General features: G+C 47.4%; 1 protein-coding gene across 5 annotated transcripts; it reads right to left on the bottom strand.

Moving 5' to 3' along the window:
• Window positions 1-3,555: 3,555 nt before the first annotated feature.
• On the bottom strand, window positions 3,556-12,211 carry Nolc1 (nucleolar and coiled-body phosphoprotein 1). Of its 5 annotated transcripts, none has more exons than XM_036171198.1 (13): window positions 12,007-12,210; window positions 9,226-9,281; window positions 8,971-9,116; window positions 8,724-8,851; window positions 7,970-8,135; window positions 6,643-6,770; window positions 6,229-6,367; window positions 5,605-5,733; window positions 5,363-5,473; window positions 4,627-5,250; window positions 4,371-4,477; window positions 4,131-4,223; window positions 3,556-3,969 (listed from the first exon to the last, which is right to left on the bottom strand). In XM_036171198.1, exons 1-13 carry the CDS (start codon window positions 12,124-12,126, stop codon window positions 3,811-3,813), a joined length of 2,106 nt encoding a protein of 701 aa, XP_036027091.1. In that variant the 5' UTR covers window positions 12,127-12,210; the 3' UTR covers window positions 3,556-3,810. The 5 variants fall into 5 exon arrangements, with proteins under 5 accessions (XP_036027091.1, XP_036027097.1, XP_036027104.1 ...); XM_036171204.1 differs by having other exon boundaries at window positions 7,970-8,132; XM_036171211.1 differs by having other exon boundaries at window positions 8,971-9,113.
• Between the last annotated feature and the right edge of the window lie 428 nt (window positions 12,212-12,639).

The following is a 12,639-nucleotide window of genomic DNA, read 5'->3' as shown; positions in this document are numbered from 1 at the left end:
GAGAACATTGTTCATATCCCAAAAGCTGCCTTTCTCACTTCTTAAACACAGCCTACCCATCCATTAAAGGCAACCAATATTCCCTCTATACCTATCTTATACTTTTTTTTTGAGCTGAGGATTGAACCCAGGTTCTCAGCGCTCTACCACTGAGCTAAATCTCCAACCCCTATCTTAAACTTTTGGTTGTTGTTTTTGAGACAGGGTTTCTCTGCGCAGCCGTAGCTGTCCTGGAACTCTTTGTAGACAAGGCTGGCCTGAACTCACCGAGATCCCCCTGCCTCTGCCTCCCGAGTGCTGGGATTCCAGGCGTGCGCCATCACCACCTGGCTGTATCTGTATTTCTCCCTCTATCCCTTCACTGGGGGGGTTGCAAGGTTCCATGAGTCTCGGCTCTACAAGCCATGTCGCTTGCAGTTGGCATCCAGATAACAGGTGACCATGCAGGCCAGAGGTTGGCTTTTGACCCCTCTAGAACCAGTGAGCCACAGCTGTTGAGAAGAATCTTACTCTAGCTCACAGCAGGAACAGGCTTCCTATGAGTGGGTAACAGCCCCACCTACTGGCCTCTTTAGTAACTGCAGACGTTTAAGCAGTTCTTCAGAGCTGGAATTCAGAAAACTAATCTTTAGAATTGTGTTTGGGGTTGGGGATTTAGCTCAGTGGTAGAGCACTTGCCTAGCAAGCGCAAGGCCCTGAGTTCGGCAAAAAAAATAAATAAATAAATAAAATAACCGTGTTTACTGGAGCTGAGAATGTGGCTGAGCTGGAGAGTACTAACCTGCTATTCCTAAGGCCTGGGCTTTGACCTCCAGCACCACATAAAACCGAGGTAGGTTACACACTAATCCTAGCACTCAGGAAAGAAGTTCTTGGTCATTCTCAGCTATACAATGAGTGTTTGAAGCCTGGGTTACATGACAGCCTGTCCTTTTTTGTTATTGTTTTTGGAGACAGGGTTTCTCGGTGTAGCCTTAACTGTCCTGGAACTTTGTAGATCAGGGTGGCCTGGAACTCAACAGAGATTCATCTGCCTCTGCCTTGAGTACTGGGATTAAAGGTATGTGCCACCACAGCTAGGCTAGATGCTGTATTTTAAGAAAAATGTGGTTAAAGACACTTTGCCACTGAGACTTAGGACCTGAGTGCAATTACCAGGATGCACAGGAGAACTACAGTTGTTATCCAAGCACATGTGCACTATGGTGGTGACCATACACACAAACTTTAACATTGTTCATTTTATGACTGTTCAAAAAAGCCTGCATGTATATATGTGCACCACATCCATGTCTGGTGCCCAAGGTCAGAAGAGGACTTTGGATCCTCTGGAACTGGAGTTAAGGTTATGGCAGCTCACAACTGTTACCCTAGTTCCAGGGGATCTGAAACCCTTGCACATATATGCAAGCAAAACACCAATGCACACGAACAAAAAGATTAAATTTAAAAGGCTTTACAAACTAAAAATGTTACACAGTCTTGTCTGGAACTTTCTATGTAGACCAGGCTAGCCTTGAACTCAGGAGCTGTCTGCCTCTGCTGGGATTAAAGGTTTGCATTACTACACCTAAACCAAAATAAGTCTTTTTTTTTTTTTTTTTTTTTTGTGGTATTAGGGTTTCTCTGTGAACCATTGGCTGTCCTGGTTCTTGCTTTGTAGACCAGGCTAGCTAGCCTTTGCAACCACGTGCTGTCCATGGTCACATTTTAAAGTAAAAATCATTTAGCCCCTAGATGATGCAAATCCAAGTAGCAAGGGCTAGATTTGGTTTATAGGCCATCTTGTGAATTCCCAACTGAATTGTGCATTAGCTGAGCTGAAGCCTTAAGCATGGTGGACACCAATTAAAAAAACAAAAAAACAGGCAGTGGTGGCGCACGCCTTTAATCCCAGCACTCGGGAGGCAGAGCCAAGCAGATCTCTGTGAGTTCCAGGCCAGCCTGGGCTACAAAGTGAGTTCCAGGACAGGCACCAAAACTACATAGAGAAACCCTGTCTGGGGGGGGGGGGGGGGAGTGGAGTGAGGGGGGTTGAGCCTAGAAAAGGCACCTCATGAGAAGTATGGCTAGGAACTGGCAAACTGTTGCCCAAGAAGCCTTTGTAGTGAGCTCACAAACAGGTCCCAACCCTGGCCCCCTACGTGTTCTTCTGTTTACAGAGCTATGAGGCCTTACACTAAAAAAATAAAACTCTGAAGACATCATAAACCATCCAGTTTATTGTTTTGCAGTGACGTAGAGCTCTGACCAGACATCAGCACATTTTCTTCCTCAAGGAGCTGCCACAGAAAACTAGCTTTGAACAAGTTACCAGGTGACTGGGAACTAAACACGGGAGGCGCCTTCATCTTCATCCGGGAAACCTGCTGTCTGTTCTTGCCAGGTCGGCGCTTCCCTCCCCTCACTCACTCTGGTCAAGCTGCCAATGGTCACATCCTATGTCTTTATAATCTACTTACTCTTTGACCCAGGGATCTCTGCTCTTTATTTGTTTACTTATTGGGGTGCTAGGGTCAAACGAGTCTGAAGAATGCTGGGCAAGCACACTGTCCCGAGATGCCTTGCAGCACTGCCAATTAGTTTGCATCAGTAACTTCATAGATAAGGTACTAACAATTAGTACAGAGGACCAACTTAAAAACAAGACATAATCACTTCCATGAAGGAGACAAAATGCTCTGTTCAGATGCCTCCAACACGGTTCTCAAGCCTCAGTCTCTGTAAGGTCTGACTCCTTACCACAGATTTCCTGGGATGTACCCACTGTTACCTACTTCACATTGAGGACTGAGGATTTTAATTAATCGTTTCCATTTCTTTGACGGGTGATTTTCAACCATGCAGAAATCACAACAAACAATTTTGTCTCACTACTGTTACCAAAACAGAAATAATTATGTCATTCAGTTCTTGGTGATGTTAAAAATAATCAAAAACAGTCATGAACTTAGTATACAACAGCAGTAAGGGTCAAGTTGTTGAAAATGCCTTTCAATGTCAGAAAAGCTTGCTTTGAAATTAAAACTAAGATGTACATGTAAACATGTAATAGCAATTACTGAAAACAAAATACTCAAGTCAGTTACATTCACACCACATGAGAATTCTGCCTGTCAATCCCCCCGCCACTACATACACAGGGTTTCTGTGTAGATCCGCCTGCCTCTGCCCTCTGCCACCACCACCCCCCCCCCCCCGTACTGGAATTAATTAAAGGCATGAGCCACCACTGCCTGGCTACTGCCTGTTATATCCAAGAACAGCAATTTTATCCCCCAAAGTTGTAAATCCATGCTGGCTTCTGAAAGCTTCAGTCTCAGACCCAGTGAGTGAAGATGAACATAGAGCATGCTTAAAAGACAAACACCACAACCATTAACAGTCGGCACCCGCCATGGTTTCCAGGGAAGGAGGGATAAAATGTGGATGTGTGCACGCACATGTAGAATCCTCCAATGAGAAAACTCTTACCATGTGACCTTTTGCTACGTCTTGGGCAATAGCTAAGGCTTTAATCTGTGGAACTCATCTCTGAAAATCACAACAAAAATCTATACCAAATGATTTAATATAAAATATACAAACTTCTCTGTAGGAAGACCCACAGAACGGAAGGCAAAGACAACACTCAAAACAAACCCGTCCAAAAGCAGGAACAGAAAAGGATTGAGACTGTCTTGACAGTCAGGACCTGCTCAATCCCGTCCTTGCCAAGACCCTCTCCTAACAACACTGAGTTTCTGGATCTGTTGGAGGTGACTGGCCAGCCTTCCACCATCACCCTTCCTTTGCTAAGACGACCAGAGATCACTCGCTGTCAAACTTGACGGAATTGACCTGGACAGAGATGGAGCCTCCCCGGTAGCTGCCTCGCTTCTTCTTCGTTTTTTCATGGCGGAAGGACTTGCCTTTGGTGAACTTCAGAACCTGATTGGCTCGCTCACCCCAGTCTCCAGCTGCACCTCGCTGGTAAATAATGAGAGGTTAATACACAGAAGATGATACCAAAGCCCTGTCACCTTCTGCCTCTATTGTCCCTTCGAGGCAGTCTGAATCCATGAGGTTCCTGCACCTAAGCCAAAGCTGCCCTTCCCTCCCAGGTCCCAAGAGTGGCCAACACTCCGCACCTTGGCATCAAAGGAATTGTCTGCTACTCGGGAATCTACCTCAATCTCCTCCTCCCTGACCCTTCGGAAAGGGGAAGATGCCCTTTTCTCTGCCTAGAGAACGAAATACAAGTTAAGATGAGGTGGTTATTTAACAGCTCTCCTTACAGGCCTGTTGTGTCAGGCCAGACTGTCAAGGTGGCCCCAGGGTTTCCTCTACAGTTAAGGGCTGGATTCTGAGAACACTGTGGAGCAACGTACTTTCTTCCTTTTTGGAAAGGTGTTGGGAGTCTGGAGCTTAACTTTCTTAGCTTGAGGAGTCCCTGCTTCCTCTGCTGCCTCACTCTGCTTCCGTTTCTTTCCTGAACCTACAAAACAAAAAGCCAGACTCAAAAGCCAGGCCTGGTGGAAACCTGCAAGCAGCACTCAGGAGGCCAACGTCCCCCGTCTACTTCCTTCCCTGGGTCCACCCCAGTAATAGAGGACAAAACCCAGGGGTGCCTCTACAGATTGAGACCTGGCTTGGAAGCTGACGCTGCTGCCTTTTTTGTCTCTTCTTCCTCCTCTTCCTCCTCGCTTTCCTCCCCTGCTTTCCCATTCTGAGGAGCTAGAGTGCCATTGGCCTTGCTGGCCTTTGGTTTAGCAGTGCCTTTGCCCTTGGCCTGCGCTTCCTCCTCCTCACTGGAATCTTCGGAGGAGGAGGAGGAGGAGCTCTCGGCTGCTGCTTTCTTCACAGGGGCTGCTTTGGACGGGGTTCCACCTCCTGCAGCCTTCTTCTTAGCTGCAGGCTTAGGTGTCTTCTCCTCTTCATCACTGCTGGAACTGTCTGAGTCAGAGCTGCTGTCCTCAGCCTGAGGAGCCTTTTTGGCAGGCAGAGAAGGTGCTGCTTTAGCAGTCCTCTTGGACTTGGGGATTGTCACAATTTTCTTTGCTGTCTCCTCCTCGCTGGAGCTGCTGTCCTCCTCGCTGGAGCTGCTGTCAGCCTTTCTGGTCTGAGGTTTCTGGCCACTGCCTGCAGGTTGCTTAGGAGCTGCAGCTGTCTTGGCTGCAGCTGTCTTGGGAGTGACAGCTGTCTTGCTTAAGGGATTCTTGGTGGTACTGACTGGCTTGGTAGGAGCTTCATCCTCAGAACTGTCAGAATCTACATAAGAGAGGAGAGAATGAACAGCTCCCCAAATCAAATTCAGGGGAGCCCTGTAATAGCAGCCCCAAACAATGAAGATCCCAGCAGCCAACAGGCTGAGCAGGATTACCTGAACTGTCTGAAGAGTTCTCTGCTTTCTTCTTTGCTGGAGCTGGTTTGGCGGGTGTCTTGGAGAGGACCACTTTAGCAGGGACTTTTTTCTCTTCCTCCGAACTTGAATCTGGGGAGAACTGTGACATTAGATGGGTCCAGACTGGCAAGCCAACCAGGAGAGCAACAGAAATAATGTCACAATGTACAGAAAAGCACAGAACACCTCTCTTTGTGGAGTCTGACTACAGCCTGACTCACCCGACTCGTCACTGCTGTCCTCACTGCTTTCTGCAGGCTGTTTCTGCACAGCAGCCTTCTTTGGAGACTGGGCTCCCAAGGACTTCTTTGGCAAAGGAACAGAAGGTGGTGGGACGGAGCTGTAGGGACCTATTTAAAAGGTACCATAGTTTTGAAATACGCATTTGCCAGGTATAGTGGTTCATAAGGCTAATGGAGGAAGATCACTGTGAATAAGGCCAGCCTAGGCTACAGAGGGAAAACATTTCAAATAAACAATAAAAATAAAATAGGTCCAGAGGTGTTGCACCCCTTTAATCCCAGCACTCGGGAGGCAGATTTCTGTGAATTTCCGGTCATCCTGGTCTACATAGTAAGACACCGTTCTCAAAGAAATTAAGTAGATAGAGATAGACAGAGCATAAAGCCCTGAGTTTAATCTCTAGCATCTAGAAATGGGGCTTACTAGTTTCTGTAGAATGTGGGTTGGGATTACTACGTCATTTCTGAGTCTAGGTTACATGAGGCATTGTGGCTTCCCTCTTGGTTGTTTTGTTTTTTGGATTTCTTTCTGGAAGAAGCTAGTTACTGGGAGACTTAGTTTTACAGACGGGTTATACAGCCTGACACCCCATGTCCAATCACCTGGCTTTTTCTTCCTGGGTTTTTTCTGTTCTTCCTCTTCACTGGAAGACTCTTCACTGCTAGAACTCTTCTGGGTGGGGGTGGCAGCTACTTTCACTGGTGCCTTGGCCACGACTTGCTTTTTAGGTACAGTCTGCATCTGAGATAAAAAAATTTAATTACAGGAAAATATCTCCCTAAAAATCCTATCAGGCTGGCAGTAGTGGGTTCAGGACTATGATCCCAGCACTCTGGGAGGCAGAGGCAGATGGATTCTTCTGAGTTTGAGGCCAGCCTGGTCTACAGAGCTAGTTCCAGAACAGCCAAGGCCACAGAGAGGAACTGTCTTGGAAAAATCCAAACCAAACAATCCCATGAGTGGAGAGACACACCCGGTAGTTCCTTCCCTTCATCCTTGGTGGTTATAACCCTAACCTTCTTGGGGGGTGCTGTTGCCTTCTCCTCCTCTTCTGAGTCATCGCTGCTGCTGCTACTGCTGCTGCTGCTGCTGCTGCTGGCTGCCTTGCCATTGGCTACTTTAGTTTGTGCTTTGGCTGGTGTACCTGAGAAACAAAAAGATATTAAGACAAATTGAGAGACTTAAAAAAATATCCTGTTAACAACACAGAACTTAAGAGCCTCTATCCATTTTAAGGCTAGTGAAATGGCTCAAGGGATAAAGGTCTTTGTCACCAAGCCTGACGACCTGGACTTGAAGCCCAGCAGTGACCCATCAAGAGGCTGAGACAGGAAGTCCTTGAACCTAACTGCTGCTCAGTCATTCAACTAAAGAGCAGTCAGTTCAAGAGTGGTGTGGGTTGCTAGGCAGAAAGCAAATTAAAAAAAAAAGTTTTTTTCTTGCGGGGTGGTAGTGGTGCAGGCCTTTAATCCCAGCATTTGGGAGGCAGAGGCAAGTGGATCCCTCAGTTCAAGGCCAGCCTGGTCTACAAAGTGAATTCCGGGACAACTAGGACTGTTACACAAAGAAACCCTATCTCAAAACAAAAAACAAGAATAAAGTTTTTGATAAAATCACTGCTTTTCTTTCTTTTTTCAAAGATTATTTATTTATTATGTATACAGTGTTCTGTCTGCATGTATGCCTGCATGCCAGAAGAGGGCACCAGATCTCATCACAGATGGTTGTGAGCCACCATGTGGTTGCTGGGAATCGAACTCAGGACCTCTGGAAGAGCAGTCAATGCTCTTAACCTCTGAGCCATCTCTCCAGCCCCCACTGCTTTTCTTTTTTCTTTTTCTTTCTTTTTTTTTGAGCTGAGGATGGAACCCAGGGCCTTTTGCTTGCTAGGCAAGTGCTACCACTGAGCTAAATCCCCAACCCTGCTTTTCTTATATACTGGCCCCAGCCATAAAATTTTACTTAATTATGTTTCTGATTTCATCTCTTTGGATGGCTAAGAACTTGGTAAGTGGACTAAGCTGACCTTGAATTTACAGTAATCCTAATATGTCTGATGGGGTACACATGTAGTACTGAGGACTAAACCCAGGACTAAACACATTCAAGGTAAGTACCACAGTCTTGCATACCCCCAGCCTTACATTTCCCCCTAAAACTTAGAGACAGGGTCTTGGTAAGTTTTCCAGGCTTGCCTCATACTTTCAATCCACCTACTACACTGTTCTGGGTAGGTGAGATTATAGTCCTTTATGGCCATGCCCGGCTAAAGAGAAGTGATGAAGACCTATAATTCAGCAACCATGCCATTTTCCACTGCTACCCTCCTGGGGACAGAAATACCTGGTTTGGCTGAGGCTTTAGGCTGAGCTTTGGCTGCCGCAGCTGTCTTTAGCTTCTGGGTCTGGGGTGCTTCATCCTCCGAGCTTGAGTCCGACTCAGACTCAGAGCTCTTGGCTTTCTTAGGAGGCGCTCTGCTTGCCTTGGCTTGGGGCTTGACTGCCTTCTGCTAAACAAAACAAAGATGGCGGCAAGTGTCAGGGTGGGAGGCAGAGGCAGGCGGATCTGGGCTCAAGGCCACCCTGGTCAACACAGAAAGTTCCAAGACAGCCAGGGCTATATAAAAAGACCCCCATCTCGAACAAACAAAAACCCACAAGACAAAACATACAAAGGTCAATCAGCAAGAGCTTCTGGCCACTCCAAAGGCACCCAAGATGCCTTTAATTTGTTTTAAGAGCCTACTGAAAGGGCAAGAAAAAAGGAGGACACAACACAAAGCTAAGCAGTGAAAAGAAGTTCAACCACGTGATAAAACTGGCCTGTTCCTGACAATCTTGTCACCAGCTCCCAACAAAACACCTGTATTCTCAGGGCCCTACACATATCTCGAAGAACACAGTTCTGAGCAGAGGAAGTGATTTCTGTCTATATTTGGAGAGCATCATTCTAGACTTTATCATCTCCTTCAAAAACCCCCAGAATTTATTCCATACTAAACAGCTTCTATGACCCTGACCATAAGATAGATGCCCAGTTTAGGTTTAATTTCTGAATTCCTTTGATGCCCTCTTTACAAACAAAACTGCAAACCAACCTGAACAGGCTTTTTCTTTTTGTTCTCCTCCTCATCATCGCTGGATTCTTCACTACTGCTGCTCTCTGAAGCTTTGGCTACTGCCTTCGCAGCATGCTGAGGCACACTGGTTCGCTTGGCAGGTACAGCTGAATAGAAGTATAGGTGCCCACGAGACTCACCACGCTGTCCAGGCAGGGGTCAAACACTCTTCCCAAGCTCTGTCCCCAACCCTCCCTGCACCACCCCCAACCCTGCACCGCCTTACCAGCCTTCTTGGCTGGAAGTCCTTGGGCCTTTTCCTCTTCCTCACTGCTGTCCTCACTGCTGTCACTGGAAGAAGTCTCCTTCTTAGCCTTTTTGGTCACTGGTCCATTTGACTGTAATTTCTGCTTTGGGGCTTTGGTGGACCTGCTGATGTAGATTAGGCTGACTTCTGAGGGATCAGGACCTTCTCAAACAAGGAACACAGCCCAGCCCACCTGAGGGAGAAGATAGCCCAAGTGTAACAAGGAAAGCTTACTTAAGCCAGAAGCTATAGATGTCCAAGAGGGACGAGGCATTGGCATCCTGCTGCGTCTGCAAGAAAAGAGGCTAAGTTAGAGAAATGCTGTATGAGTCTCTACGTCAGATTCTGCCATTCTTTTATCAAATGCAATCAGCCAACTGTGGTCCCAGCACCTACAAGACAGAGGCAGGCAGATCTGAGGTTAGGGCCCGCCTGGCCGATACACAGAGTTATAGGACAGCCAGGGCTATGTGGAAGACACTGTCTCCACAAAAAAAAAAAAAAAAAAAAAAAAAAGAAAAAAAAAAAAGTTATCTGTTACTTACCTACTCAATTTGAAAGGGATGCTAGATCTTCATAAGATTTTCCCTACTTGCATAAATTAGTAGAAAAAATCCACTTACATATTCCCTAGCTTTGAGCATAATGGGCTACTTCTGATACGCTATATCTACTCCTAACCTTTTCCCTCCATATGTTTCAAAGTGTTAGATTTCAGTAATTAATAATTCCAGTAGAGTATTAATTGAGAGGCCGAAGAGATGGCTTAATGGTTAAGAGAACATACTACTCTTCCAGAGGATCTGAGTTCATTTCCCAGCACGACTCATAAATACCTGTTAACTCCAGATCCAGGGGATTCTGATATCTCTGACCTCTGCAGGCACCTGCACTAATGTCCAACACTGTGGGTTTAATTGACTTCTTAGAAGGCACCAGGTGGCTGGGTGGTGGCGACGGCGCATGCCTTTAATCTCAGCACTTGGGAGGCAGAGGCAGGCTGATCTCTGTGAGTTCAAGGCCAGCCTGGTCTACAGAGCGAGTTCCAAGACAGGCTCCAAAGCTATACAGAAAAACCCCTATCAGGGGGAAAAATAAAGATACCAGGCTTTAATCCTAGCACTTGGGAGGGAGAGATAGGTATATAGATCTCTCTGAGTTTGAGTCAGCTTGGTCTATATAGTGAGGCAGAACAAACAAAAAGCCAGGCGGTGGTGGTACACACCTTTAATTCCAGCACTCCAGAAGCAGAGCTAGGCAGATCTCCTTGAGTTTGGGAGTGCCAGGACAGCCAGGGCTGTTACACAGAGAAACCTTGACTCAAAAAAAAAAAAAAAAAAAGGCACTGGAAGATGGTTCACCAGGTAAGAGTTCTTGGGGTTAGGGGTGGGCACTTATTACCAGATCACATGCTAAACTGTCCTGGCTGAAGGAACCCCTTATTGTGAGCCTGATCTGACCTTCTCTTTGCGGCAAAGACCCCCTCATTTTACTACAATGGAGTAGTCTACCTCAAAAGGTCTGGAGACTTTAACCCAAAATTCCCAGGATCTAAGGCAGGACGATCAGAAGGCCTGCCAACCATGTTCCAGGCCAGAAACAGGAGGGGACAAAACAAACCCACATGTGCACACACAGGCCAGGTGTGCAATCCTTAATCCCAATACTGGAGTCAGAGGTAGAAGCACTTCTGTGAGGCCAGTGTACAGTGTAGTCTGCATCTAAGTTCCAGGCTAGCCAGGGTTACACAATGAGACATTGTCTCAAAAATAAAAGCAAAGCGAAAGTAACCTAAGTTTTTTGTTTTTGTTTTTAAGTTTTTTGAGACAAGGTTTCTCTATGTAGTTTTGGTATCTGTCCTGGATCTCCCTCTGTAGATGAGGCTGGCCTCGAACTCAGAGATCCGCCTGGCCTGGTTCTGCCTCCCCCGAGTGCTGGGATTAAAGGCTTGCCCCATCACCACCGCCACCACCACCACCTGGTAATCTAAATTTTCAGTGGAAAAAGAACACAGGTCTACAGTCTTGCATGGTGCTTTCATCAACACTACAGCTCTCACATTCCTCCATTTCACCTTGCTCTTACACGGCATCAAATTAACATAACAGCTGTCATTCATCCCATACTTTCTGTCTATTTACAATGGATTACTACTTTTGTGTATTTTCTCTTGGTGAATCTCACGCACCCAAACTCTGTAAATTAGGCTGGGCATGGTGGCTCACAGCTTTAATCCCAGCATTCAGGAAGCCTAACCAGACAGTATGAGTTTGAGAACAGCATGGTCTACAGAATTCCCTGTCTTGAAAAACCAAAACAAACAAAAAACAAAATCCTGCAAACTAAATGGCACTAAGGAGGTGAGGCAAGAGGAACAGAAGTTCAAAGCCATCCTCTACTACACAAGGGCTACACAGATCCTGTCTCAAACAAAAGAAGGCTGCCGTGCTCACATAGATGTAGAAAGTCGCAGAGCCTGGCCAAAGCCTATGTCTGTTTCATTTCACTACCTAGAGCTCCAGGCTCGGTGAAAATTGGCAGCACATGATGCTCACTCCTACAGTACACTGAAAGCAGCCTGGCCCTACAGCCATTATTTTCCTTTGTAAAAACAAATGAAAATAAAATCCTAACCTTCATTAGTCTCAAGCTAAATTGCGAACAACGGTAAGGCCAACAAAAAAAGTACACCAGAAGAACCGGGTACCGACAATCCGACGCTCCCAGTGGGACCTAGCGCTTGCTCATCTTCTGTTGTCAGCCACATGACCTGGGCCACGAGGGACCCACGCCTGCCGCCACGGCAAAAGTCACCAAGTCAAAGCAGTAAGAATCACTAGTGAGCCACGTGGGGGAGATGCCGAGGCCTCGAGCGTTAGGAAGGTCAACAGGGAGGCTTCGCAGACACTGTGCTGACAGACCCCAGACCTTTCCTCCTTGACTCCTAAGCATGTCAAGGCCTACATGCTTGGAGGGTCGTCCCAACCCGGTCCGCGGACCAAACCCAGGACTCACAGCGCCTGTCGCTTTTGCAAATTTACTGGCCACCTCCGAAAGTTGGTTATCACGCAGAAAGCCGAGCACGAGGGGATAAAGGTCGCTGGGAACCACGCGGCGCAAGCCGGTATCCGCCATACTCCCGGTAAAACGCGTCACTACCGTCGCGCACGCTGCACGACTTGGGAACTCTAAAGCACCACCAGGGCAGGGGGCGGGCCCAGTGTCGTCATCACGTCGCGCGGCGCGCAGCGGAAGCGTGGGGCTCGACGAGGCAGCTCCCGGTCCGCGTCGGAGGCAGGATCCAGGCGACGGTTGTAAACTCCTTCCGGTCCCAAGCGCGTCGCCAGCCGACCGCCCCGTATGAAGGCGGAGCTTTTGCGTCCGAGGTCACGCTCCCGCCTGTGGCGGGAAAACTTGCGGCTTCCCGTGGGTTATCTTTGCTGAATGGATTTTTCTCCACAGCAGTTTTCCCAGCCCCGGCTGCTGCTCAGATCCCCACTAACGAATGGCCTGCAGTACTGTCTCTCACCTTTCCAGAGGTGTCACCCACTGCTCACATTCCCACCGACAGTGGCTTCTCTCCTACCGTTCACGTTCACATCCGGGGTACCACCCAGCCCCAGGCTCAAATCATAAGGATCCTTAAAA

The sequence above is a fragment of the Onychomys torridus genome, chromosome 1 (genome assembly GCF_903995425.1).
Source record: "Onychomys torridus chromosome 1, mOncTor1.1, whole genome shotgun sequence".
Lineage (NCBI taxonomy): Eukaryota > Metazoa > Chordata > Mammalia > Rodentia > Cricetidae > Onychomys > Onychomys torridus.
The sequence above is the reverse complement of the archived record's forward strand: the minus strand, read 5'-3'. Positions and strand labels throughout refer to the sequence as shown.

Bases quoted from the DNA above. Each gene is read 5' to 3' on its own strand.
- Nolc1 (XM_036171198.1), bottom strand. From the start codon at position 12,126: ATGGCGGATACCGGCTTGCGCCGCGTGGTTCCCAGCGACCTTTATCCC. The intron at 8,852-8,970 runs GTAAGGCGGTGC...ACTTCTATTCAG, and splicing joins ACTTCCAGCCAAGAAGGCTG to CTGTACCTGCCAAGCGAACC. The intron at 8,136-8,723 runs GTTGGTTTGCAG...TGTTTTGTTTAG, and splicing joins AAAAGAAAAAGCCTGTTCAG to CAGAAGGCAGTCAAGCCCCA.